The 25427-nt window shown below is 52.3% G+C and overlaps 12 protein-coding genes across 12 annotated transcripts; 4 read left to right on the forward strand and 8 right to left on the reverse strand.

Moving 5' to 3' along the window:
- Positions 1–847: 847 nt before the first annotated feature.
- On the forward strand, positions 848–1366 carry N7532_004509 (uncharacterized protein; the record flags this gene model as incomplete). Its single annotated transcript, XM_056617003.1, has 1 exon — positions 848–1366. One exon carries the CDS (start codon positions 848–850, stop codon positions 1364–1366), a length of 519 nt encoding a protein of 172 aa, XP_056477360.1.
- A 322-nt stretch (positions 1367–1688) lies between these two features.
- N7532_004510 (uncharacterized protein) lies at positions 1689–2546 on the reverse strand (the record flags this gene model as incomplete). Its single annotated transcript, XM_056617004.1, has 2 exons — positions 1689–1945; positions 2012–2546. 2 exons carry the CDS (start codon positions 2544–2546, stop codon positions 1689–1691), a joined length of 792 nt encoding a protein of 263 aa, XP_056477361.1.
- A 1893-nt stretch (positions 2547–4439) lies between these two features.
- On the reverse strand, positions 4440–5147 carry N7532_004511 (uncharacterized protein; the record flags this gene model as incomplete). The annotated part of the gene is made up of 1 exon (XM_056617005.1): positions 4440–5147. The coding sequence occupies one exon, from the start codon at positions 5145–5147 to the stop codon at positions 4440–4442; it is 708 nt and encodes a 235-aa protein (XP_056477362.1).
- A 743-nt stretch (positions 5148–5890) lies between these two features.
- N7532_004512 (MSF1 domain protein) lies at positions 5891–6675 on the reverse strand (the record flags this gene model as incomplete). Its single annotated transcript, XM_056617006.1, has 2 exons — positions 5891–6055; positions 6115–6675. 2 exons carry the CDS (start codon positions 6673–6675, stop codon positions 5891–5893), a joined length of 726 nt encoding a protein of 241 aa, XP_056477363.1.
- Positions 6676–8202: 1527 nt separating this feature from the next.
- On the forward strand, positions 8203–9381 carry N7532_004513 (fungal specific transcription factor domain-containing protein; the record flags this gene model as incomplete). The annotated part of the gene is made up of 1 exon (XM_056617007.1): positions 8203–9381. The coding sequence occupies one exon, from the start codon at positions 8203–8205 to the stop codon at positions 9379–9381; it is 1179 nt and encodes a 392-aa protein (XP_056477364.1).
- A 259-nt stretch (positions 9382–9640) lies between these two features.
- N7532_004514 (TauD/TfdA dioxygenase family protein) lies at positions 9641–10006 on the reverse strand (the record flags this gene model as incomplete). Its single annotated transcript, XM_056617008.1, has 2 exons — positions 9641–9686; positions 9738–10006. The coding sequence occupies 2 exons, from the start codon at positions 10004–10006 to the stop codon at positions 9641–9643; spliced, it is 315 nt and encodes a 104-aa protein (XP_056477365.1).
- A 392-nt stretch (positions 10007–10398) lies between these two features.
- On the reverse strand, positions 10399–12468 carry N7532_004515 (uncharacterized protein; the record flags this gene model as incomplete). Its single annotated transcript, XM_056617009.1, has 3 exons — positions 10399–11890; positions 11945–12112; positions 12173–12468. 3 exons carry the CDS (start codon positions 12466–12468, stop codon positions 10399–10401), a joined length of 1956 nt encoding a protein of 651 aa, XP_056477366.1.
- A 2460-nt stretch (positions 12469–14928) lies between these two features.
- Positions 14929–16470, forward strand: N7532_004516 (sulfatase family protein; the record flags this gene model as incomplete). Its single annotated transcript, XM_056617010.1, has 1 exon — positions 14929–16470. The coding sequence occupies one exon, from the start codon at positions 14929–14931 to the stop codon at positions 16468–16470; it is 1542 nt and encodes a 513-aa protein (XP_056477367.1).
- Positions 16471–16667: 197 nt separating this feature from the next.
- On the reverse strand, positions 16668–19322 carry N7532_004517 (uncharacterized protein; the record flags this gene model as incomplete). The annotated part of the gene is made up of 1 exon (XM_056617011.1): positions 16668–19322. One exon carries the CDS (start codon positions 19320–19322, stop codon positions 16668–16670), a length of 2655 nt encoding a protein of 884 aa, XP_056477368.1.
- A 321-nt stretch (positions 19323–19643) lies between these two features.
- N7532_004518 (uncharacterized protein) lies at positions 19644–21157 on the reverse strand (the record flags this gene model as incomplete). The annotated part of the gene is made up of 2 exons (XM_056617012.1): positions 19644–20024; positions 20081–21157. 2 exons carry the CDS (start codon positions 21155–21157, stop codon positions 19644–19646), a joined length of 1458 nt encoding a protein of 485 aa, XP_056477369.1.
- Positions 21158–21573: 416 nt separating this feature from the next.
- Positions 21574–22478, forward strand: N7532_004519 (uncharacterized protein; the record flags this gene model as incomplete). The annotated part of the gene is made up of 2 exons (XM_056617013.1): positions 21574–21750; positions 21816–22478. The coding sequence occupies 2 exons, from the start codon at positions 21574–21576 to the stop codon at positions 22476–22478; spliced, it is 840 nt and encodes a 279-aa protein (XP_056477370.1).
- Positions 22479–23295: 817 nt separating this feature from the next.
- On the reverse strand, positions 23296–24439 carry N7532_004520 (SEC14 family lipid-binding protein; the record flags this gene model as incomplete). The annotated part of the gene is made up of 3 exons (XM_056617014.1): positions 23296–23925; positions 23997–24120; positions 24207–24439. 3 exons carry the CDS (start codon positions 24437–24439, stop codon positions 23296–23298), a joined length of 987 nt encoding a protein of 328 aa, XP_056477371.1.
- Positions 24440–25427: the final 988 nt, after the last annotated feature.

Consider the following 25427-nt stretch of genomic DNA (forward strand, 5'->3'; position numbering starts at 1 on the left):
GATCCGCGTACTCCATCCAAAGCAACCGCGCTACTTTGACTACATTCCGTCCCAAAACGGCAAATGTGAATATTTTCCATCAGTGATGACCCAAGATGATATTGGAACGTGTCCCTTACATGTGAGTACACGCTCGATCTCCACATATAAATCGAGTAAGGATAATCACGCTCCCCACCGCGGCAGAGCCACCCGCGATCTTCACTAAGCTTGGCGATCTGCACTCCAGATCTCACTTCAAGCCCCAGACAATCACATGTGACGCAGTTAAGATGATACTACATGCGACGGGCGAGGGAAGAAAAATCTTTGTGGATACAGGTGAACTATCTATATGGATGTAAACGTCGTATGTCAGCCCGCCAACTGACTACGCCAGGCGTGGAAATGTTATAATAATACTCGGCATTGAAAAGATCGGCATCTGCAAGTAGATCTCAGTTGGAAAGCACCCCGCAATCTCATTACTGCTATCTTGTTTACTCTTCTACAACAGGTGCCACCTAATAAACTTCCGGGAATAGGTGTTCATGAATCCGACCATCGGGTCAGTCATGATGTCATGTACACTCCACATCGCATCCGTCTTTCTTAATCAGCCTGCAAAACCAGGGGTCGAAGCGATCATCAACTGACACCAGGAAAGATTACGGAAAAGATCAGTGATGTATGTGAAAAAATCTGGTTGAGATTGGTGGGGCACGGTTGCATGAAACTCGGAAGATAAAAGATGCCCAACGCCGGATGCTATATGCTAATGTAAAAACAGACAAAACCCCAATGCCCTCCAAGGATCTGGCGATATATTCATCGAAACCTCGCCATAAATCAAGCTGAATCCAACGCCATGCCCATCCGACCGTCTCTCGAAGGATCCACGTTCAACACGGACCTTCGCGACCGCCATCTGATTTATGACTATGCGGCGCAAGACGAGCAGGGGAATCCGGAGAAGTGGCGCTATGAGATGTGGTTCCAGAATGAAGACCGCATCAACTACGCCATCCACGGCGGGCCGATGGCGGGCCGCATCAACTTCCAGACAGCGGAGTACCAGTGCATTCGGCCCGGCGAGCTATGGCAGTGTAACTGGCTCGAGGAGACAGGGACCATGTGCTCGTTAGTCTATGATATCCCTAACAAGCGGATCACGACCATGCTAGGGTTCTCCAAGGGTCATTGGGAGAACGCGAAGGAGGCACACGGTGATAAGCGGAACCCGGATGATTTCGACAGATGGCGCGGGCTTGCGAGGATTGGGATCCAGACCGATCGGGTGATGTTGAGTGAGCAGGCGGATATCCTAGAGGATTTCCGGGGGCCCGGGAATCTCAAGCCTGCTGATAATAGTTGGCCCACGTTGTGAGTCACTGGACTCAGAGCCGTTCAGTGTGTGAACAGTGGTATGAGGGAGGGCGAAGCGAATGTGGCGGTCACGAAGACCTTAGATGTGTCTGCGTATGAACCCGAACTGGGCTTGTCCAATGGGACAGAGAAAGGCGGCCACATACGTCGTCATATATCGGGCGATGCCATGACTCTAAGGCCGAGACACTTTAGTCATATGTTTGACGAATGAAACGGCATGAAGAGCCAGGTCATGTCCCAGGATGTTCATCAATTGTAGATGACTCGGGAGAGAGGAAGAGAACCAAAGAATGACTCGCGGGTCATCCCCTCCTAATGGCTTAATCATGATCCTTCGATGAGCCGGTCGGTGGACCTTGCGGCGCTTGAATGCAGACAAGCTCGACCTGAATGTCATCCGGACTGTGAGGTGGTTCACTGTCATAGGTGGGAGAGCGGCTGATGATGCCGACTGCGACCTGCGAGGCCTGTTTGTGTGAGGTCATATCATCAATGTACCACACTTGCCAGGGGTTGTATCCCGAGCCGGGCATCATGACGGTGGCGTTTTGCGCAGGTACGCTTTCGCGGATAAATTCTGGGCAGCGTCAGCATGCAACTGGCCGCAAGGAAGGTTTTATTTCCAAGGCAACGTGTGACATACCGTGGACAGGAATGGAAGCGACATCAAACACCTGGGAACCACACGATTCCAGGGGAGGGGGATTGCTCATCATTTGGCTGAGCGCGATCTCGAGAGGCCGATGGTAGCGTTCACCGGTCGATGAAAGGGAGAAGATGCCATGCTGGACGGCGTTCTTGATATCCCGGGAGCAACCAGGCCCCCAAATCCCATCACAACCATTATTCGGACCCGAGGGCGAACCTGTCAGATTCCCGACGCGGAGACCGATTTCCGTCGTGCGGTTAGTATCGATGGCGTATTTGTTGATATTCCGATCCTGATATTCGAGCCAGAAGGCGGTCTTGGTCATTGGACCCTGGCCTTTCCCCGAGGAACTCGCATCGAAGCCGTAAAACAGGGTGATGGGGTCGGGAAAGAGCGGCTGGAAGCTGAAGGGGACGGCACTTTGGGCAAGGGGTTCGATACAATCGTTGTTCCAGAAGGAGCAGAACTGGGCTGCGCCGCGCTGCAGCAGAGCCAGCAGGGCCAGCATTGCCAACAGCACCCACGACATTATTGAGATACCGGCGACGGCGAGAGATAAAAAGGCGAGACGGAGTGCCAAGTGAGTGCACACCGACAAGAGCGACCGCAATGGGCCCTCAACAGCGCGATGGTGATAGTAGGCGGCGAGCCGAGGCGGCAGCTTTCATCATCCCTCGATGGTCGGGTTCGGGAAGTAGTAGGAGAAGGGACGATCGGAGGGAAGACTGCTAGTAATACCTTCGAGGCACCAGACAAATCCGACTCAGGGCTCCCACAGCCATCCGCTTCGGAAGGGTCCCAGGGTCAAGTCCCCGCAGCGCTAGGGACTGCTATCTGCGTAGGCCAATGATACAGTCGGAGCAGCGGAACCCAAGCTCGGATAGGCAAGAAGAAAAAAAATAGGGTCTTGGAAGTGGATTGTTTGGCCACCAAAAACACCGTTGGAGCGAAAAGAATGGAGCAGCCGAGGACAGCAACCAAGGGTGCAGAGCCGAGCGTGACCAGCGTCGGATCCGCTGTGAAATACGCTGTAGTAGTCACCGTGTAGTGGCAGAGGGATTTCTCCGAGCATTCCCAGGCAGTCAATCGTGAGATGCCGGTGAAACCAGAAACAGGGGGACAGGGCGGATACAACGGGGGTACCTGCTGCAGGGTCACGGGCCCTGCGGATCACAAGTCACGGGCAGGTCGCGCATTGCGGATTGAATCTTTCTCCTCATCCAACTGGCGCATTTTCTTGGCGGCGCCGACGCTAACAACCGAGTCCCCGCATTGCCGCGACCCAAAACAGGCAAATCCAGGCGGCGATCGCAGTCAGGGTTGCAAAGCGTGTAGGGCGCAGCCACTCAGAGCGCCTCCGTGGCCGGTGGAGCCCATGCTCGCCCATTCTCCGGACCCTTGTTTTCTGTTTTGCTCTGTTCTGTTGATGCGATCGTATACCATATGTAGGGTATGTATGTATGTATGTATGTACACGGGTATCTCGCATGACCGCTGGAAAAAAAATTTGCGTCTGCTATGACCACCAAACTTCCAGCCCCTCCAGACCATTGCCAACCTAGCTTGATTTTGGCGGGACTGGCTCATTTGCGCTAGCGCCGTATTGATGCTCCACAACTGCTACTTTATCGGGTGAACTCTTCCAATTGTGTTGGCCCCAAGCACCCTATGTCATTCTGGTCATCCCGAACATACCGGTCACACCGGGCTCTGACGGTGCAATACATACTGGTTCTTTCTACTACCCTAATACAGTAGGTACCTTTGGATACCCTGCGACGAGGGCAGTCCTGGAGTGGCCGGAACTCCGGCTCGCCCGACGGTCGTGCAGAGAGTATCAGATCTGAGACGATGATCCGTCCGTTAGACTCCTGTCAATCACACCTGGGATTCGAGCACATCTTCTGACGTAAGAGTCGCCCAAGTCGAATCGGAGCATTCCGTCAGGAGCCTCTCGCATATCCGCTGCGTCATAGGTTGGCCGTCTCAGGGCATCTCATTGGTGTAGGAACCTGCGACTGGACTGCGCGGTGGAGACCGCAAATTATGCATTTTGAGAACCAAACATTCATCCATCGGTTGGAGGCGGTCGGCACTGGAAATTGCTTGGCGGTCGCTTCGATGCTGAGACCGTTCACGGACCAAGTCGAACCCCGTCAGCCTGATAGAGGGGAGAAGTTGAGACCGGTGGATCGAGACAGAACTGTTAGTGATCAAAAATGGGGGAGAGAGAAGAAAAAAAAAGAAAAGAAACATGCCAAGCCCCTAGAAAACAGTACTTCCTATTATGAAACAAGAGCAAGACCCGTTATCGTTATGCCTGCGCATCCAGCTTAGTGTAGTGTACAAAAGAGCATTCGTATCTCGTATTCATCATGATCTCGTCAGAACCCAACCCCAGCAGAAGAAAAAGAAAAGCAACCTATTTGTCAAACCACTTCAGCCGCGCCTTCAACTTCTCCTGCGACGCATTGATCGAGGCCACCAGCTGCTGGAAGCGCGCCTTCTCTCGTGCCACGTTCGCATCTACGACCGCCGAAATGAACTGCAGACTCTGGATCTCGGCAACTTCCTGATCGCTGAATTTCGCCAGTGGGTCACACTGCTCCAGATGCGCATGTGCGCCCAGCATCTTCTCGACGGCCTTGACCAGCGGCAGCATCGACCGGATATTATTCGAGAGCCAGATCACGTTCTCCGGCGTCGTGCCTTGGTGGTTCCAGATGATGTCCATGGCCGCCATGCGACCATAGAAGTTCTCGGGTTTCTGGTTCTTGTGCAGTTGCAATTTATTGGCATCCCAGTCGAATGGCGGCAGTTGGATGGCGCCCTTCTTCCACAGTTCGTAATGCTCCCGCTCGACTGCCAGCATGCGTTCCTTGGCAAAGTCCTCTACGTCTCGTCTACCCGGGAGCGTGTCTTGGGCTGGCGATAGCGTGATCTCGCAGCCATTGGCGACTGCGTCGGCCAGCGTACGCACCTTTCTGGCCGTGGCGTCCAGATCATCGTCGTCCGAGGGCACGGCCATGAAAAATGGGAACCTATCCCAAATGAGCGCGGCCAGGCGATCGGGGGCGCGATCAGGTACCTTGGACTCGGCGGGCGCGTCGTCCATACGGTCGTCGTCCATTTTGAGCTGGATGCGCCGAGGCGATCCGTCGGGGCGTGAGTGTCGGTCGTACTAGTGATGTGAGTGGTGTCTGGATATCGCGGACTAGATCAACCGCGAAACAGACGTGCGGTGGTACCGTGAACCGAGCCGGATGGTCGGGGGAATCCCTCCAAGTGTCTGATGGTGTGAAGATGCCAGTGGTACAGGCGGGGATGTTGAAGATGTCTTTCCCATTGGTACGCGTCCGTACGCGGTACACATGGATGCCTTGGGCAGGAGGTCAGGTGACGCAATCGACAACTGTAGAGTTCCAGCACGTATCGTACAGTGTATGCCAGAGGTAGTGTAGTACATACTCTATAGAGGCCACTAACATTAATAGTTGTAATACTGGGTAAGTAAAGTACAAGCCCGACTGTGGATGATGAAGCTCAAAGTCAAATAATTGAATATAGTACAAATGCATTGCCGGTGCAGTTCCATTTCAAAGCTCAATATTTTACACGCTTGCGAAGCGATTGCCTCGATGCAGGCCAGATGGCCATATACAATAACTTCACATAACATCAATGCAAATCCGGGCCCAAAAAGAGAGAGTCATGGGAGAGTGTCCGTTATGCCCGCAAAACTCCAAGAACACCACGCTGAGTAACAAAGAAAGTAGGCAAAAAGATATGCCGCAAAGTATACACCACATCACGAATGAGCGAGGAAATAGTCACACATACGCGAGAAACAAAGGAGAGCAGAGGAGAAATGGCCTAATCATCATCCTTGAGGCCGTTACCCTGCAGCCAAACACGCTTCCAGGGACCCTCTGGACCAGGACCAAACGCAGCCTCGCGATCCTGTCGCATGCCTTCCAGGACGCCGACAATACCGCCGCTGCGTAGTCGTTCGAGAACCACGTTCATGCCTTGCTTGCTCTTCATGACCGCATCGCGGGTCCGCTTCACGCCGATCAACTCAATGGTCCGCTGAATACCGGCCGTGGAGAGGGACGAGAAGAAGCCCTTTTAGGCTCTTCTTCTTCCGTCTCGGCATTATCAGTTTTTCTCCGACTGAGGAACTTGCCCTGACCGAGCCTCGACCGGAATGTCACGGTCGTGCGCACGGTGGTCTGTTCGCTCTTCTTATCGATTGAAAGCCCGTCCAGCGCCTTGGTGTCTTCAGCTGCCAGCAGACGCTGATAGTGCTGTTTCTCCACGACACTGAGGATGCCGGTCCACTCCATGTTGCGGGATTCGGTTTCCATCCAGCCCTCGTGCGGGTCCACGACGGTGGTCTCGAGGATATAGCTCTGGCCGGAGTTGTCGGAGCCGCCCATTCCCTTGGGTAACAATTTCAAGATGCCCGAGGGCACCTTGGATTTCTTGAGGTGGATCCGGGTGGTATGGAGGCGTTTCGTTTTAGGGTCGACGAACCGATCAATCACGTCGGTGGTGAGGACATGGCGGGAGTACGGGTTCGGGTAGCGGAGGAAGTAGGCCAGCGAGACGGCGGGGAAGGAGTAGTCGTAGGTGAAATTATTCTCGAAGAACTTCATGATGGCGGTGATGGGGATACATCAGGATCTGGGAGAGAAACGCCTGATGCTGGGGACTTTTCAGTTTGCTGGAAAGCGACCGAAAGCTTCCCCGAGTGGGGCCGGATCAACTGGTTGTTCCGGCTCAGTCACATGTCCCCGCGGCCTATCAAGTCCGGCCGATCGCTAATGGTGATGTGATGATGCTGTCGTTGGCAGTCTTATTGGTTTTCATCTCCGCCAGCCAGTGAGTTGGTGAGACCGGTTTGCACAGGTTGACTGCAGATGAAGTGCAGCAGAACAGCCGGGCCAGACACGATACATTCGTATATGTGATAGGTCGGATCGAGGGACCCAAACGATGTCACGCGACCTCATTCCAAGGTGATTACCACGAGGGAGTGTGGCGTGCCTGGAGGGGAGGGAGATTCCAATATCAATCAATATTTCCTCAATTGCAATATATTTATCTTTTATCAGGGATACTAGGAACATTATAGGTGAATAAAGTATATCCTTTAGTGTACATGGAGTCTACTGTTGCGTCATAGCGCATTGGGACCACTGGGTACAGTAGTGAGCGTTTTCTTGACTAATTGCGAGGCTTGAACTTTGAGAATCTACATAGTTAGAGAAAGCCGTATCATCTACATACATGAGAAAGCAGTGACGGTGTTGAGCTTCAGAGAAGGCAGTCGTGTGCTTCACATGAGGTGATTTGGCGGTAAATGGCATCAGCACCCCGCAAAACGACTGCCGCGGTTTTGCCGAAGTAACCACCTCCAGTACAAACCCCTGACTCTTATCTTCCCACGACGACCAGCCACTGCGGAAGTCACTGCCAGTGGCAATGGATCTCACCTCAGAAGATTAGGGCAAGATCTACTGTGGGTCTTCTCCATGGGGCGGGCGCAGCGTTCCCCATGTTTCCAGTGCCGATGTCGCAAGGTAGATTGTTCAGCGGAGAAAATCGTCAAAAGTGTATACTGACCCCAAAATTAGGTCCGCTGTGATCGTCGACCCAGCAAATGTGGAAACTGCGAGCGACTGGATTTCACCTGCTCGTTTACACAGGACACGGCGACTCCAGCCCGCCGGGCAGGTCCCAAAGAGACGGTCGAAGATTGGCCTGAACGGCGCCGAGGTACGCAGGCATGCATCGAATGTCGACGACAAAAGGCACGATGCTCGGGCGGGTTTCCGGAATGCACCAGCTGTCATCGGCGGCAGCGTCCGTGTCAGTATCCAAAACTCCAGCAGTCGGACCGGTCTTCCATTCGACCGGATGAGCCACAGACAGACAAAGCTCATGGCCACGATTTAATTGTGCCTAGAGATGAGCTCATGCAGAGCATAGAGAATTTCTTTCAGCATCTCTATCCACTACCCTTCTTCGCGTTTCTGCATGAACCTACAGTCCGCCGGCAGTGCGAGGATGGATCTCTCGATGACTACCTTGCCTTATCAATTATGACGGTAACAAAATTGTGGCTGTCACCAGATCAAAAAACTTCCAAACAAAATTGTGATTGGATTGAGATGGTCGAAATGCAGATTTGGAGCCACCTGGAAAAGCCCTGCATTCGACGACTTCAGTGTCTCCTCCTCGTGATCCACTGTCACATCCACCTAGGCCATTTCTCTCGAGCCTACATGCTCGCAGGCCTTGCAGCTCGGGCGGCTACGGCATTGAGATTGAACTATGAGCGACCAGAACTTAGCTTCGTCGCGCAAGAAACACGGCGACGGGTATTGTGGACCTTGAGCTCGATCGATGGATTTTTCTCAGTCGGGCTCCCTGAATACGAAACGATCCCACATACGATCATCTACCAACGACTCCCGAGCACTGAAGAAGCCTTTTGGGGTGGAAATGCAGAGGGTAACCTGGCTGATCATCAGCCTCCCCTAGAAGCCTTGTCAAGTGGAGGCGGAAGCCTGTTAGCTGCTTGCATTCGGCTTTCCAAGATCTCCAAAGACATCATGCGGCTCACTCGGCAACTAGCTCTGTCAGAGCAACCATTGGCACAACTAGGCGGGTTCATCCAGGAAATCCAAAATGATCTATGGCGCCTCCGGGCCGATATACAGCTCTCTTTCAACTATCAAGTGGAATCTTCGACTCGCATATTTGCGATGACTGGCTCTCGGTGGTTTGCCCGCTTCCTCCAAATAACAGTCACATGGCACCAAGCTCACTGTGACCTATACCGGTTGTTTCTGCCAGAGTACCAGGAAGCCGCTCCGAAAATAATTATGGATTCCATCGAGCCTAGCTTGAAGGACAACGCCCTTCAAAAGTGTGAAGAGCACGTTCACCACATCAACGAAATCATTCAGGGGCTACTCCATCTCACCTCGACCCCGATACTGCCGTCCTACCTTGCCATATGCTGCTACCAGGCAACACGCTTGAGCCTTTTTCTCGCAGCCTCTCCGATCCTGAGAGTGCAACTCGACGCAGCTACGGCAGTCGAAAATGCTAATCTTGCCCTGGCCGTTCTGGAAAGGTTTTTCTCTAATTCACCTTCTGTGGGAAAGATAGTCCTGGATATACAGCACCTCCTACAGCTGTCACATACTCAACCGGGGTCCATATACAGAGAATTGTGCTGTCTATCCCCGCCATTTGATCAGGGCCGTCATCGACATAGTCATCTGGCTGTTCACAGCTTAGTTCGACAAGCTAATTTTGTGGATGACGGATACGAGGACTATGACGACTAGATTTATTTAAGAGAACACCAATACTAGTTACCAAATCAAGATTCATCCTCCAAACAAGGACAATCTACCTGTGAAGCCCTGTACCCGGGATACTACGCACCTTGGCCATTCTGCTTTGCAAGCTCATGCTGCGCTTGCGCCTGTCGAGACTTGCTCGCAGGATCAAAAAATGCTGTATCAAAATCACATTAGACACCTGAATTCCAAGGAAAGAATAGAGCATACGCTTTTCACCAAAAACAGTCGTTCGAATACCCCGTCAAGGGGCATCATATGAACCAGGAATGACTCGAAGCAGGGTACAACTGCATTTGGTTTGTTAGCAAAATTGACATGCTGCGACGCGATTCACAAACCGATTGTCCCAAATAGCAACACTTCCAACGTCCCATTTCCACCGAACAGCGTGATCATCCCCCGAATGAATATGGTACGCAAGGAAGTCTAGGATTTTATCCGATTCTACTTTCTTCAGCTCTGCGAAGCCAGTCACGAAACCCGATTTGATGTTGAGTGCATTCAGCCCGGTGACTGGGTGTGTTATTACGGCGGGATGGTGAGTGTCGATGGGTGGGCGGTTAGCTTGGGCTTGCCAAAGGTCGAGAATTGTGTCGTCTGATAGCATTAGGTGGAATTGGCAAATGACAAGAAGAGTAAAGGGGAAGGCACACATTGAATGCGCGAAGTATGTACCGCGTGAAGACCATCGAGGAACTTCTTGAGCGAATCGCTCAGAGCATCGTAGAGCCCGTACTATTGGTAAAACATATCACATACGAACCCGCCAAAAACCGACTCTGCCCATGGGAAAGCTTCAAAAAATGGTTCGGTGGAAAATATTCAGGGTATCGCAACATTTTGATTTATGAAGGAAATTAAAATCACCCGATCGACCCTATCGGGGAGTACATGTTGTGCAGAATTAGAAAACATCCCAGACAAAGTCTCAATCAAGAGATCTCGCAGGAATATAACGCCAGGAAATATAACAATTTTTACCATCCACAACCCATCCATCTACTCATCAGACAGAGGACGCTGCTTCTCTTCGGCAGCAGCAGGCAGAGTCAAAGGCTCAGTCACCTCCTTCTTCATACCGCGGATCTCGGGGCTAGTCCGCTCGAAGTAGTTGTGCATCGAGCCGTGTAGGATGCTGTCATCGATATCATCACTGCCGTACATGGTCTCGGCCTCCTCAGAGCGAACAGCCATAGCAGCTTCCCATTCAGCACGGAATTCCTGGACCTTCATCTTGTAGTCCATGTCGGCGTCGTAGTACTTGCCCTTGCCGGTCCAGCGTTCCCAGACAGACAGGTGCTTGCGGTGGACGGCGGGGCCGTGGTAGTCCTGCTCCCGGCCCTCACGGATGAACTGCCAGCGGCGCTCCTGTTCACGTAGGTCCAGACCGGTGGTGTCAGGCAGGAAGAGCCAGGTGAGAAGGACGCCGGCGAGACCGAACCAGGGAACGATGTAGAATTGTTGCTGAGTGGTGGTGTAGGAGCCGACGATGGCAATAATCAAAGCGCCCAGCTTACCAGCAGCGGCAGAGATGCCGTGGGCAGTTCCACGGATGGGAGTGGGGAAAACTTCGGCGGCGACAAGGAAGGTGATGCAGTTCGGGCCAAATTGGTTAAAGAACGATGTCAGGAAGTACATAGCCTGGAAGGAGTGGATGTTCTCGGGCTGGATGTAGTACTCGTACTTGAAAGCCGGGATGACAAACAGAATAAAGCACATTAGGAAGCCGACGATTTGCATCCACTTGCGGCCGTAGAGCTTGGTATCAACAAACCAAGCCGCACAGTAGTAGCCAGCAAGACCAACGCCAATGTTGACCAGGTTCCAGAGCCAGTCGGTGGTGACACTGGTAGTGTTAGGGTTGATAACACTGATAAACTTGCTCTGGAAGAGCTTGTTTCCGTAGAAGAAAACATCATTGGCGAACCAACCACCGGCAGTGGCAACCAGGCGAGGAGTAAAGTGGCGGAAGGTCAGACGGAGAGAGTCCATGTCGTAGCCAGTAACAGCGGCTTTCTTCTTCTGTGCCTCAAGCTGCTTACTGGCAGCCTTCATATGGTAGGCACGATAGTAAACGAGCCAAGCGGTACCGACAGCGGGAACAGCGAAGGAGACACGATAAGTCCACTGGGTAGCGAGCTCAGAGTAGGGAGGGTTACCACTACCGTGGTGGAAGATCAAGAGGAGCAGAAGCAGAAGGACCTGGTTGGCGAACTGGCCCCAACCCTGCATCAGGAAGGCACCGACGACGGAACGACCACGGTGCAGACGATCCTGAGCGGTGGTGACCTTACCAGAGCCATAGCCATTCTCCATTCCAATGGTGGCAGTCATGGGATATTCACCACCGACACCAATAGAGTAAAAGAAGAGAGACCAGGCGTAGCAGATGACCCATCCGTTCTGAGTGACACCCCAGGCGGCAGTCAGCATGAGAAGACCGATGAACATGATAGTGGCATCCTGAATAAGACCCCAGCGACGACCAATCCTTTTGTTATGGTTAGCATGGCTACTTGCCAGTGCGAGAGAAGTTTCCACGAACCAATCACCCAAGAAACCAACCAAGATCTGACCAACGATAATACCAGCAACCTCGAGGTAGTTGACAGCGGCGACCCAGTTCTTGTCGCAGACCTCGTATTCATCCCAGCAAGAAGCAAAGGACTTTTCGAACAGCGAGCTGACGTTGCTGATGGAGAAGAGCACGTAACTAAACAGAATGAAAGTTAGATGATTTGCTTGTCTATCATAAACGCGTGTCGAAGCTTACCCCTCAAGACCCAGTCCAGCACCAGGCAGGACAGCATTCTTGAAGTAGTAGCCGATAGGGGACAGAGGATCGGCCTTGAACATCTCCCACAGCCAAGAAAACTCCTTCTTGGCTTCGGCACCATCCTGCGATACACAGAAGCTGATGCGCTGACCCACAGAAAGGTCAGCCCAGTAGGTTCCGTCGGGAGCATAGGCATCGACGGGGCGAATGACCTCGTCGAAGGCGGCCTTCTCGTGGACCTCCATCTCCTCAAAATGAGTGAGGGCCTCCTTGGGAGTCTCCATGTGAACCATTGTTGCGACAATCGATGTCAACTAGGTTGATGGCAGCAACAGGCCTAGTGAGCAAGACCACTTAGGCGCTGAATGGAAGAGAGACTTGGGACAATTCAGAAAAGATTGACGATCGAGAGGGATGCGAAGCATATTTAACTCATTGCGCTCGCGGACGTTGGACCGGGGCGGGAACAGCCATGCCATGCGTTGAAACTCAACGGAACTAAAGTTTTCCATCCTGGCTCAGGCTCCATCAGCGGCCACAGAATGTCTGAGGCCCTATCGATGGCACGCGTGGGAGCACGGTTCTAGCGGAGGGTGGAGACTCGTAATCTCTGATGTCCGCGCTAGCCTGGAGGCTTTTCGGGCACACTGGCAGAGGGTGGCATTTCGGTACGCGCAAAGGGCCAGTCATGAGCCGCGAGGGTCAGCGAGAAGCCTGTCATGGCCAGTAACGAGACGGTGCTGGGAGACGGGGCCACACGCTAATTCTCCGGTTGCTGGGTCAGACCCAGTGTCATTCGATGGAGACGAGGTGGACATGCATTGGAAACGAACTTCTAAGAACGATTTAGAGGACAGGATCAAAGTAGTCCCTGGGGCCAGGAGGGACGGGACTAGTGTTTCTCCACTAGATATTTCAATCCCGAGACGTATCTGCATCGCTGTTGTCATCTGCAAGTCACTGGTAGTTCGTTTTTGATTGAATTTCAAAAGGTATTTATAGTCTGATGGTGCACGCGAGCACCAAGAGATGCCCAGCATCTTGGCGATGCTTGACTCGACATTGGCGATGCTTGTTCCTGCCTCCCATGTCCACCCAGGTCGTTGTTGCGCCGATCTTCTTGGTCCCAGAGATGTAGACGTGGTGCCCGCCAATCACCGCCCCCAACCCGCCCCCGTGCTCGCCCCAGTGGCCGTCTGGGGCTGGAGCTTATCCCGGGATTGGCCAATCATGGGCCGTCCTGATCCCACGCGCCCAGCTCGTGTCGACCACGCTTAAACTCTGTGTGTGAAAGTAAAAGTCACGAGGCATTGCTTACTTTACCTTTGTAAGGCGGGACACGTGCATGCCTTGTCGAGTCTCGGTGTACTCCGTTGGCTTCCGTCGGAGTGCCTCACACGTCACCAAATGGAGGGTATCGGAATAGAATGTCGGCTTCTTTCTGCTTTGTCGACGTCACTTGTGCTACGGAGCACCCGAGAATAAATCGGTGGAAAATATTCTGTAGCTGGCCAAGGATGTGTGAATTCCAATAGTCTCGGATTTGTACTCTGAAACAGATCACAGCAGCAGGGTGCAGGCAAATGTTACACCGTCCGATAGGCTCGACTGAGTGTCATGTGCCCAGAATCTCGAAGCAGCATTGCTGGGTATTTGTATCAATAATCGTATACCGTCACTTTTAACAATCCTACCTCCTGATGCAAGCACATTCATGTCGGTCTTAATGCACGCTATCACGGGTGGAGTCGATGTCGACAATAGCCCGCGGCTTGAATGAGCTTGATCATCATCTATACTGGGCTTGCAGGTCCCTGCATACAGTGAAGTAGCCGCATCGGTTTAAATTACAGGTTGAGAAGAACTGGTGGGGTCTGTGCGGTTGCTAACGAAGCAAAGCTAAGGCATCAAACGCGATGAACGGAATCACAGCCTCCCATACGGCGCTAGATAAAATCAGAGCCTCTGACCGTTTTCATGGGACTGGCATAATGAATTTAGCTGCTAAGCCTCTTTATGCATCAAATTTGACTTCAGTTAAGAATCTGGCGGGTCCAATATACTCGGTGCCTAGAACAATGAATGAACTTTAGACATCAGCCAAGATATCTTACCGATTAAAGGCCCAGTCTAGATTTTTTGAATCTCTACGGTCGCATGAATTATAAATCGTACACAGGAAGTTCAAGATCAATTCAAATCGATCTCAAAACCTCATTCAGATTACAACATGATGATTCCGTCCCGAAATATATCATGTATAGCGAGTGAAAGCGCCATGGCTCCATATCAACGTGAACGTCTCAAAATTACACAAAATCAGGCACTGGTCAAGTATTATTCAAGGAACAGGAGGCACTGACAAAAATAACTCTGCGCTTCGTGGGATCGTTGCTCTGTCTGATCCAATCTAAGATGTTGCTGACCGACAGCCGCCGACAGCCGCTGCGATGTGGATCTGCGGGGTGGCTTCTGTCTCCCCAGCTCACACGACTCGCCCTTTTGCTGTACATCTCCTCTCAAAAAACGAGCATCAATGAATGGAATTTATCCCCACTCTCCCCTGAAGAGGGGAAATAATATCTGTTGGAGCTGGGCACACTCGAAACAGTATGGCGTGATTGACGATGAGGAGTAGTACTGCAATTTGTAGCCCTTAAAGTAGACGTTGACCCCGGATTCACTTTTTCTCCAAAGTCACTCAGCCTTGAGCTTTCCCAATTGCAGTGTGCTCGAAAGCCTAGCGACTCAACATGACGACCAACCGTCCCAACATCATCTTCATCATGGCCGACGACCATGCGGCCAAATCCATCTCTTGCTACGGCGCTGGAATCAACCACACGCCCAATCTCGACCGTCTCGCCACCGAAGGCATGAAATTCAACCACTGCTACGTAACAAACAGCATCTGCACGCCGTCCCGCGCTGCAATTCTAACCGGAACGCACAACCACGTCAACGGAGTCATGACCCTCGACTCGAAAATCAACAAGCACATTCCGAATGTCGCCAAGCACCTTCGCGTGGGCGGGTATCAAACCGCAATGGTCGGCAAATGGCATCTGGGCGAAGGCAAGAACCACGAACCCACGGGTTTTGACTATTGGGAAGTCGTCCCGGGACAAGGCGAATACTTCGACCCGCAATTTATTGGACCGGACGGTATTCATCGCGAGTATGGGTATGCCACCGATATCATTACCGACAAGAGTCTCGACTGGATTAAATCCCGCGATCAAAAGAAGCCCTTCTTCCTCATGTGCCACCATAAAGCACCACATCGCAGCTGGGAATGTGACCCCAAACATAAAACTCTCTATAAAGACCCCATCCGTCTCCCGGATACCTTCACAGACGACTATAAGAACCGTGCGAAAGCAGCCTCCGTCGCGAAGATGCGCGTCGCCGAAGACCTGACCTACATGGATCTCGGACTCGCGCAGCCAGATGGCGGGAGGTCTGACGTCGGATCAAAGATGATGGATACATGGTCGTCGTACGACCGCAAGATCCCCGATCCTGAAGACGTGACGGCATTGAAATTGATCGACAAAGACGATGGAACCGTCTTCACCTTCTCTTCTCGAGTCGAGCTCGCCGAATTCAAATTCCAGCGCTACATGCAACGCTACCTTCGCACCATCCAGTCTATCGACGACAATGTCGGCCGGATGCTAGACTATTTAGATACGGAAGGTCTAGCAGAGAATACAATTGTCATCTACACCTCCGACCAAGGCTTCTTCCTCGGTGAACACGGTTGGTTCGACAAGAGACTCGTCTACGAGGAGAGTTTCAACATGCCTTTTCTCATCCGGTACCCGCGCGAAATCGCAGCTGGAAGCATCTGCAACGATATCATTAGCAATGTGGACTTTGCGCCGACGTGGTTGGATTATGCCGCTTGTCGGAAGCCATCATACATGCAGGGTGTGAGTTTTCGCGAGCTGCTGAAACAAAATACCCCGGCCGATTGGCAGCAGGTTGCGTATCATCGATACTGGATGCATCGTGATGTGATTCATGAGGCGTATGCGCATTATGCGGTGCGTGATAAGCGGTATAAACTGATTTATTGGTATAATGAGGGTTTTGGAATTGAAGGGACGAGACCTGGCGGGGAAGAGAAGGAGTGGGAGCTTTTTGATCTCGATGAAGATCCGTTGGAGCTGTTTAACTGCTATCGTGAAGAGAAATATGCAGGAGTGGTAAAGCATATGACAAGATTGTTGGAGGAGAAGATGGAAGAGATTGGCGATGAGCCTGTTCACCCGAGGGAGGCACACCTGTAAAAGGCCATGCTGGGTATGAGTATCCAATGATGGAGGATGTGCATGTCTATTGATGCTATATCACATGTCTATGATTGCACTATTGTACAGTGGTTATTATATACATACAGGAAAAATCGAAACAAACAAGATAAAATACAAGCCCGCTCAGACAGATACAAATGCTGGCATCAGAATATGAACAATGAGACAAATGTTCACATTAACTTAGGAAGAGAGTGGGTCTTGGGGGAAGAGGGGAGGAGGGGTTCTTGCGTAGTGTCTCCATGCGGATATTTGGGGTATCGGAGACTCGACGATCGTCGGGCGATGGGCACCTTGATGCCTTCATCCAGCATCTCGGATAATGTCATCGGGGGACGGGTTCTCCAATCATTGTCTATGATCTCAGCAGCCTCCAGCATGACGGATAACGGGAACATGGCGTGATAGCGATATGCCCCCGAAAGACGATCACGTTGGGCGACGGCGCTGGCCACTCGAAGCTGGAAGGTACGTTCTGCGCCAGTCTTAAACCCGGATGACAACAAATAACCCAAGGCGTTGTTGCGGAATTCCGAGGGGAGACCATCAATAACATACTTGGGGTACCATGTGTTCGGACTTTTGACAGGCAAATGCTGTTCAAGACCAGCGATAAATTTGCCTGCGTTGACATGCCAATTTCGGGTCTCTTCTCTGGTGATTCCCATTCTGACAGTGTGTCGACAAAGGGAGGACGTCACGATGAGTTTCATTCTGTAGGAGACGCACTCATATACGCAAGCGTAACGCCACAAAACACGGCAGATGTTATAGCGTTGAGCCTTATAGGCGATTCGGAAAAGCAGGTCGAATTCCTCTTCTGAAAGCCGAAACCCAGGGATGCGGAGTAGCTCGATTGTGTAACGGAGCGCAGCGGAGATATTGCGTCGACACATGCCCAGGACGGCTGAGAGAGTCTCACTGCCGACTGGAAGCTGACTTTCAAAACAAATTTTGAGCAGTGCATCCGTAGCAGCAAAATTTCGCTGGCGACAAGTGACGGCAAACATCTGGCTGAGCAGCGAAATAGAGAACCAATTGGCCCCGTGGGTATCGTACATTAGAGCGATGAATGATTCCATGCTTTGGCCGTTTTCCAGATGTATCCAGAGCGAATCATGGATTGTCAGCTGGAGCGATGTCCGAAGTATGCTCGTTTCCTTCAACAAGCCCTTATGGACCATGTGCGTCATGAGAGATGCCTTTGCACTCGGCGTGACCATTGCGCTCAGTAACGCGATCCATGTCTCTGGGTTTGGGCGAATCTGCGCTCGCGACATGGAGACTAGTAACTTCCGGAACATGATGATATCCTGGCGCCTGCCTGCGTACCGCAGAAAGATGTTATATGTTTCTGCAGTCGCAACATGCTCTGCTCGAGAAAAGACCACTCGGGCGATTCTGAGGAATTCGTGTTCACACAAGAAGGTCAGAGCCTGATTCAGAGCCGCAGAAGAACAGAGCTTTTGAACGTAATCTTGTCGAAAGAGGTACAAAAGCTCTTTGGCAATTTGTTCGTGGTGGTGAAGAATTCGATAATTGTTCGCAACCTTCTCAAACAGATGCGGTGCCCGGGCATGAGTCAGATCATCGATGTATTCTGCAAGCTCTCTGACGGTATTGATAGACGAACGTTGCGCGATGACCTCATCCACGCTGAATTCCTTCCCATAGGCTTTGGGGAAATACCATATCCCTCGAACCATTGGGACTGGGATATTCTTGCGTCGCATCAGGTCCGTGGAGGAGAACATAGGAAGCAAAGGCTTGGACATGCTGACAAGAGGATCCCCACTGGATTGAAGGGACTGCTGGCGTCTGAACCGCCCTTCCACAATTTCCGTGACATGGTCTGAGCCTGACAATATCACCTTGCGGTTGATACCGTCGCCTTCTCTCGGGTGCAGTACCTGCACGCGACACCCGTTGTGAACGGCAATGTACCAGACGTTTTCCTTCATAGCCGCATCAGTAACCCCAGACAGTAACCCAATGGTCTCCTCCGGGAGATATAGCTCCCTCTGCCTGTAACTCTTTCTTGTTCCTTGGTAGCTTCCCTGTTCTCGTCTTTCCAAGACATCCTTGAGAGATAGCCAGTTACCAGATGATAGGCTGACATCGCCGGTTCGCCTTTTGAGCCACATTCCATAACGCAGCTTCTTTTGATCCCGGCGAGACAGTCTGTATTCTGGTCTGAGTCTCCGAGAAATGCTTTGTTGAGATGTACCCGGAAATCGTGACGTGAGGATATCCCTGTTGCGTCTTCTGTTTTTCCAGATAGTCGGAGGGGTTCTGTTCGGAGTGTCGACTTCGATACCGGCGAGATTTTGGACCGGTCTCCTGGGCCCTGTGGCCAATGCGGCCAGTGCTTCGCTGCCATTGCCTGGGCCAGCTCCCTCGTTGTTTACTTCTCCCCGATCAAGATTGACCGCTCTTTCTTCTTCCGCGGCCCTCTCTTGCTTTGCTGCAGCCCTTTTCTCCGCCGCTCTTTGCTCCGCGGCACCCCTTTTTTCTGCGACGGCCTTCAACCGATTAGGCCTCTTGTTGGCCGTGCCCGCAGCGTTCGTAGAGATCCATTTGCTCGATTGTCGACGAAGCGCGGGCGACGAGGCACGCGGGCGAGGAGGTTGCAAAGAGCGATCAGAGGTTCGAATTGCCTTTGAAGGAGCCGCGGCGGGTGTCAAGGACGCGATCGATTGCTGTCGTTGCAGAACGGACGCGGCCCATCGGGGGTAGAGGAACAAAAGAGGTTCGTCGGGGCCAGCCGCAACGGTGTCCAAGACGACAGGCAAGCGTCTTCTTAGACACGGTCGGCCACGCGCGAACATATGGGACAGTTCTCTAGAAGTATCCTCGGCATGGAGGGGGGAGGTGGGGAGGTGTTGGTGGTGCTGGTTGATCGAGCTTGGCTCCGAGTCCGAAAATTGTTTGCGCGGGAAGGGTAGGCGGTGACTCTGAACCCTTCCCTTCCATCTGATAACTTCCGTCCGTACTTCCGCCATACTTGAAGCGTACCTCAAAATAAACTTGGGCAATATGGAAGGATACCTCAAGTGTTTATGCTGAATCGTATTTGTAATAATATAAAGCCGAATATTACGTATACCTACGGCTGCCCGAAGATACTATGTACATCTGTATCTCAGTAATCAATAAATGTGAGCTTCCCGACCGACCTCCGCAGCCTTTGGAATACCCCTAATCTCCTTTGCTTTGGTTACAAGCAAAGGTTCATCTGTAGCCTTTGCTCGGATTGAAAGCAAAATATCATGTCGCGACCTCGGTGTCAGGTCAAACAGCCCGCCTCCCGAGTCGCCATGGGTATCTGCGAAGACGTCCGGGCCCGTGACGTGTTGCTTGGCGGATTCGACTGCCTGAATGAGGTTATCTTTCTTCCGCGTTATTCTTTCCGAGTCCTTGTTTTCCGGGTCTGGGATTGATTTCGAGAGTCGGTGGATGACGCTGACGAGGTAGGTGACGAATTGCCAGCGAGAAGCTTGGAATAGGAACGTTGACATGATCTCTGGTATCTGGGGAGGGGAAACTTAGCATAGTTGACGAATGAAGGAGGAAAGGAGAGACCTACCTTGTCATTCAAATAATAAATCTCTTCACCACCCTCTTCCACAAACTTCTTCAACACATCAATCTTCTCGCGATCAATGGAGGTAAGTTTCAGGGCATGCATCAAAGTCGGGATATCCCCAATCTCCTCAAGATGCGCCTCCTCATCCATCTTGGTGCTGACCCGACTCAGAAATCCTGACTCCACCCGCGAAAGCCCAGTCACACTTTGTTCTCGACTGCGGACCTTGGAAGAATGGATGGTGAAATAATCCTCAGTCAACATATGCGCCTGCTCAAATCCCGATCGACCACGAGGGCGCTTCTCGGGGATCTTCGTCCGCAATCTAACCCATCGTCGCCGGCGCACCCACGAGTGAAACCACGGATGTGTGCCGTGCCATTGGGACGAGCTGAACGAGAACGAATATTGCCAGCCCTGCTCGTCCACGTCGCCGGACATGTCGACATACCACGTCCGCCAGGACCACTCCCAGCTTGGGTCTGGGAGTTGGGCATTAGTTATATTGACGGGGCTTTCACTCTTGTCTTGGGTCATCCAGGCACTTGGGTCGAAGTTCAATAATGAACTGTGCGAGTAGAGCGGGATACCGAAGATGAACGATCCACGCTGGTTTTCGTAGAGCACGTCTAATTCCGAGACGGGCTTTTTCTCGCCGGAGGCGGGGGCTTGTCTATTTCCCCCGGTGATGTTCGTAGTGTCATTCGTATGGCTCTGTGTTCGAGTTGGCGCAAAGTCGACCGTGTCGCTTTCTTGCAGGCCCAGCCCGCTATCTTGTTGGGAGGGCTGTCTGGTGGCGGGACCTCCTGAACTCGCTGCTGAGGCTGATCCCCGCACCCGTGACGATTCTCTGCTCAGAGATGTCTCCGCGTCCGATGTAACCCCAAGTCGTCCGGGCTGCCATTTGGCGTATTTTCTCTTCGCGAGCTGTCCTGATACCGATACGCGGCTGAGGTGTCGAGAGAGGTGGCTCTGGCGACCGGTTGTGGAAGATCGTTGCGGGGAATCCCCGTTGCTAGGCTGCTGCGACGGGACAGTATTATCCACGAGGGCGATGCTAGCAGTGTTCTCCTCCATGGTTATTATATCTTGGAATTGTTATGCGGTGTGTTGAATAGACGATTCGCTGCTGTATATCAGAAAATCTTTGGTTGGGACTATCGCAAAAGTCGCAGTACAGAGGTCGCAGGCATTATCTTGATGGTGATCGCATCACTCCACTACTGGCCCGCAGCGAGGAAAGAGATGGTATAGAGTAGTCAGGCAGCTGAAGCTATGCCAGAAAAAAAAAAAAAGACAAAGGAGGAATAATGGCGAGTGGGAGTAGTCGAATTAAAGAAGGAGCTGGAAAGAACGTTGGGAGGGAAAGGAGGAGGTGAAAAGTGAAGTTAAACCTTGCGCCGATGACATCGTTTGCGGGGGCTGCGCCAAGCCTTTCCCTCAGCGCGTGCAAAACTCCAAACTCCGCCGATAACAACGTCAACAACATCATCATGGCCGCGCCACAGTACCGCAAGATCGAGCTGCAGTCACCAGCCGACTTTACCTACCTCTACGCAAATGCCGTCGCGCTCTCGCGACAGAAACTCGATCTCAATTTCCCCCCCTTGGCGACGGACGATGACACTCCGGATCCGATGCGCGAACGCGTCCAGCAGCTGGTAGACGAGGTAAGAGGTGACCGCAGAAAAAGACAGAGGGAAACAAATACAGTGCAAATTCTGATTTAGAACAGTACATACATGAAACCTTTTCAACAGCCGCCTCCTCAATCAGCATCAATGGAATCGACTCGACTTCACCACAATTCCCCTTCCCAGAGGCATTCACCACACAAGAGACCGTCGAATATGAACCATACGACTCGGAACTCGCCTCACGCGTGACGGCGCTCTACGCACAGCTGGAATCCCTCACTACGAACGTCGCGCAACTGCGACGAGACGCGCCGCGGAAAGCTGCGAAGGAATATGCGGCGCAACTGGCGCAGGTGATCAAAGAGGAGGAGGAAGGATACGAGGGGCTTGAGATTGATAAGACAGAAGAGGCAGCACAAGACAGTGGTAACACCGAGCATGCAGCTAAGAAAGCAGGCGAGGCAATGGACGTTGATGGGGAGGGCTCTGCGAAAACACAAGGACCGACGCGACGGCGTCGTCGCGATCGTCCTGATCCCAAGTGGAATTTGGAAATTGCGCTCGGTACGGATGAAGAGGCGGAGCGGTGGAAGAATGGGGATATGGCCGAGGTATATGAGGATGCACTCCGGACGTTGCAACGGTTGCAGGGCGAAGGGGATGCAGATGGTGTGGTTGGTACCGAAGGCAATGCGTTGGCTACCACTGTGGGCAAGGCTGAAAGGGCTGCACGTGCTGCGGAGGTTGTGGAAAGTATGTGAGCGTGCTTTTGCCGACTTCAACTTAGTGTTATGGTTGGATTCTGGTCTTTATTTTGAATGTGGGAGGCGTTTGGTTCAAGGGCTTTAACTGGGGATCATGATACCAATGTATATTCTTTTGTCAACGGCTTTTCTTCCTGGTGAGCCATTTCTGCGTTGAATTTACTCCTTTTTATTACTATCACCACTCTGCTCACAAATTCTATTTATCAGATTCACCGTACGAGTAAATCGAAAACTGACCGGGGAAAGTGTGATTTCGGCAATGTCACATTTGCTATATGCTCTCTCGTGTATACACTCCTGATCGGGTAACGAAAAGAATAAAGCCAGTCTTCACCTCCACTCCCAACTCGCTTTTGAGAATCCCATCCCACCTTTCCCGTTCTATATCGAGAGCGGATGTGTCCGCATATTTTAAACATGTAGAAAGCAAATGGGGATAAGAGGTCTCCATGATATCTAGATCAAGCAGAACAATAAAAAAAAACTAAATTGGGGGGGGGGGGGGGGGGGGCAGAGAGTCCACGGGTCGTGGTTGGGTCGTCGGCGATGATGTGTTGAAACTCCCAAAGGGCCTGGGCTGCCAATTTGAGGTGTTGAGGTGTCAGATGGGACAAGTCACAAGTTATTCCACGACCGACATCTCGGAGGGGCTGCAAAAGACAGTCTATCTGGCACTGGCATGGCACTCCTCCACACTTCTTGCTCGATTTTCTCGTTTTTTCTTGAGTTTAGTACGCAGCGGAAGGTGGGCGATGGGCATGCCCGGCAAGTGCGAATGGTGTGAACGAATGAAAAGAGTCTATATCAAGATTTATGCGCTGGTCTGCACACCCTCCTGGCCCTCGGCATCCTTCTTCTCGTAGCCGGGGTCGGCGTTCTCGATAGTGGCATCTGCACCCTCCTTGGCGGCCCAGGCAGGCTCGCGAGCCCACTCGGCCTCCTGCCAGGGGCCCATGTCGGACAACTCGCAGCCGCCCTCGCACTTGCAGGAACCGCCGAACTCAACGGGCAGGTTCTCAGCGGGGACCTGATCCAGCAGTTCCTTCTGGTATCCGCCGCCGAGGACGTGGATCTTCTTGACGGTGACGGGGTCCAGGAAGCCCTTGACGACATTGAAGAAGGAGCTGAATCCCCAGGGAGCGTTGATCAGGTAGAACTTGCCCAGACGCTCGGGGTAGTAGTTCTGGGAGATCTCGGAGGCCTGGCGGACGTAGCCATACACGGAGGGGATGCTGGTGACACCGACGCCCTTCAGATCCATAATGGTGCAGCAGGTCTCGAGGAGCTTGCCGGCCTTGCGCGAGCAGGCGGGCAGACGAGGGTCGGCCAACTTCTCGTACTCGGTGACAAGGTTCTGCAGCATGCGCTCGCTAGTGGTGATCTTGTACATGGCGTTCAGGTCGATCTTGCCCAGCTTTTCGATGTAGATCGGGCGGCCATCCTGTGAAGGCGTACAATTGTGTCAGCCTTCCATCCGAATGTCCCCGGGTGAAATGAATTTCCAACACTTACCTTGTCGGTCTTATGATAGTATTGAGGGTAGTACTTGAACACCTCGGGCTTTTCCGGGTACTCGAAGGTGGCGGGTAGGTTATCGGTGCCGAACTCCTTGCGCCACTTCTCGCAGTGGACGAACCTATATGCAACGGAGAATTAGACAATTTCTCAACGGAATTTAGGCGACTGGGCGGAACGCCCGACGAGCGCGGGGAGGCAACGTACATCTGCTTGGCGAGATTGACGTCAAACTTGCGGGCGCGTAGGAAGCGGAGCAGAGTCAAGGTGTCGAGGCGCTGGGTGTAGCCCTCTTGCTCGAGCATTGAGCGCAGCTGGTACACCTGCGCATCCTGTTCCGGGGTGGTGTGGCCGGGGTGGCCAGACTGGGGTTCCGGCGCGGTGGTGGGGAAGTCGTACTGGTCGTACTTGGGGTCGGTGGGCAAAGCCTTTTCAGCCATGGTGGATGTGTGCGAGGGCGAAAGAAAGAGGGGGGGGGGGGAGGGAGGGAGGAATGCAGTGGAGGGGAGAGTTGCAGGAGGAAGGCGGAAGTGGGCGAGTGGCCACTTTTTGATGGAGCTGTCACTGGAACGGGGGATCGCCCGCCGTCAACAACACAGCACGAGACGCCGATGGGTCGGTCAGGAGACTCGAGCTTAATTTATTCTGCGGCAAACATTATTTCGACACAGGAGCAATTGTGGATTGCCTTGGGTGTTGGGCTATCGACGTCTGGTTTACCCCAGTGGCTAAGCCAGGTCACCAGGACAATGAAATGAATTGGCGAAAAAAATTTATAATAATGGTAATATAACGAAATAGAAGATCCCCGTTGCGTGTTGGCTTCACTCCAATGATATACAAATATGGTGTTTTTTTGGTCCCATCTCTTATATACTGACCAAATAGTATCTGCCGAACACTTATGATAGCCGGATGCGAACCCCCTTTCTCGCGGGTTGCCGGGTTACTTCCAACACAATTCCCCATTGAGTTCGGAGTTGGACGTCGATCAACGCAGGCCTTGAGGAGGGGCATGAGGCGGTGTCGAAAGGATAATCCACTTGCATGTCAAGTCGCCCTAGTGAGGAGCTAAGGAGAAAATTTTACACGAGATGGACTGCGAGGGTAAATTGTAAATCCCCAAAAAGATGTGTAGGGACCTTCCTCTAATTTCTGTACAGGTTTGGAGAAAGACGCAAGAGCGGGTATTGAAACCTGAAAAGGGCGAAACCAGAAGGCCACACGAAAAAGCAGCAGCAGGCAAGAGCAACAAAATAGAGTAGAGTATTATTATACACAGCGCAGGGGAGACCCGGGGGCCCGAGCGGTGACGGCAAAAAATAAAAAATAAACATCAAAACAGGTCTGGGATTACTGGACAGATAGGCCGAACCAGTGGGGGGGGGGGTAAACAAACAACTATGCGCTGGGTATAAAATTGCAAAA

This window comes from Penicillium argentinense (genome assembly GCF_028826775.1).
Source record: "Penicillium argentinense strain IBT 30761 chromosome Unknown utg000004l_segment0_segment0, whole genome shotgun sequence".
NCBI lineage: Eukaryota > Fungi > Ascomycota > Eurotiomycetes > Eurotiales > Aspergillaceae > Penicillium > Penicillium argentinense.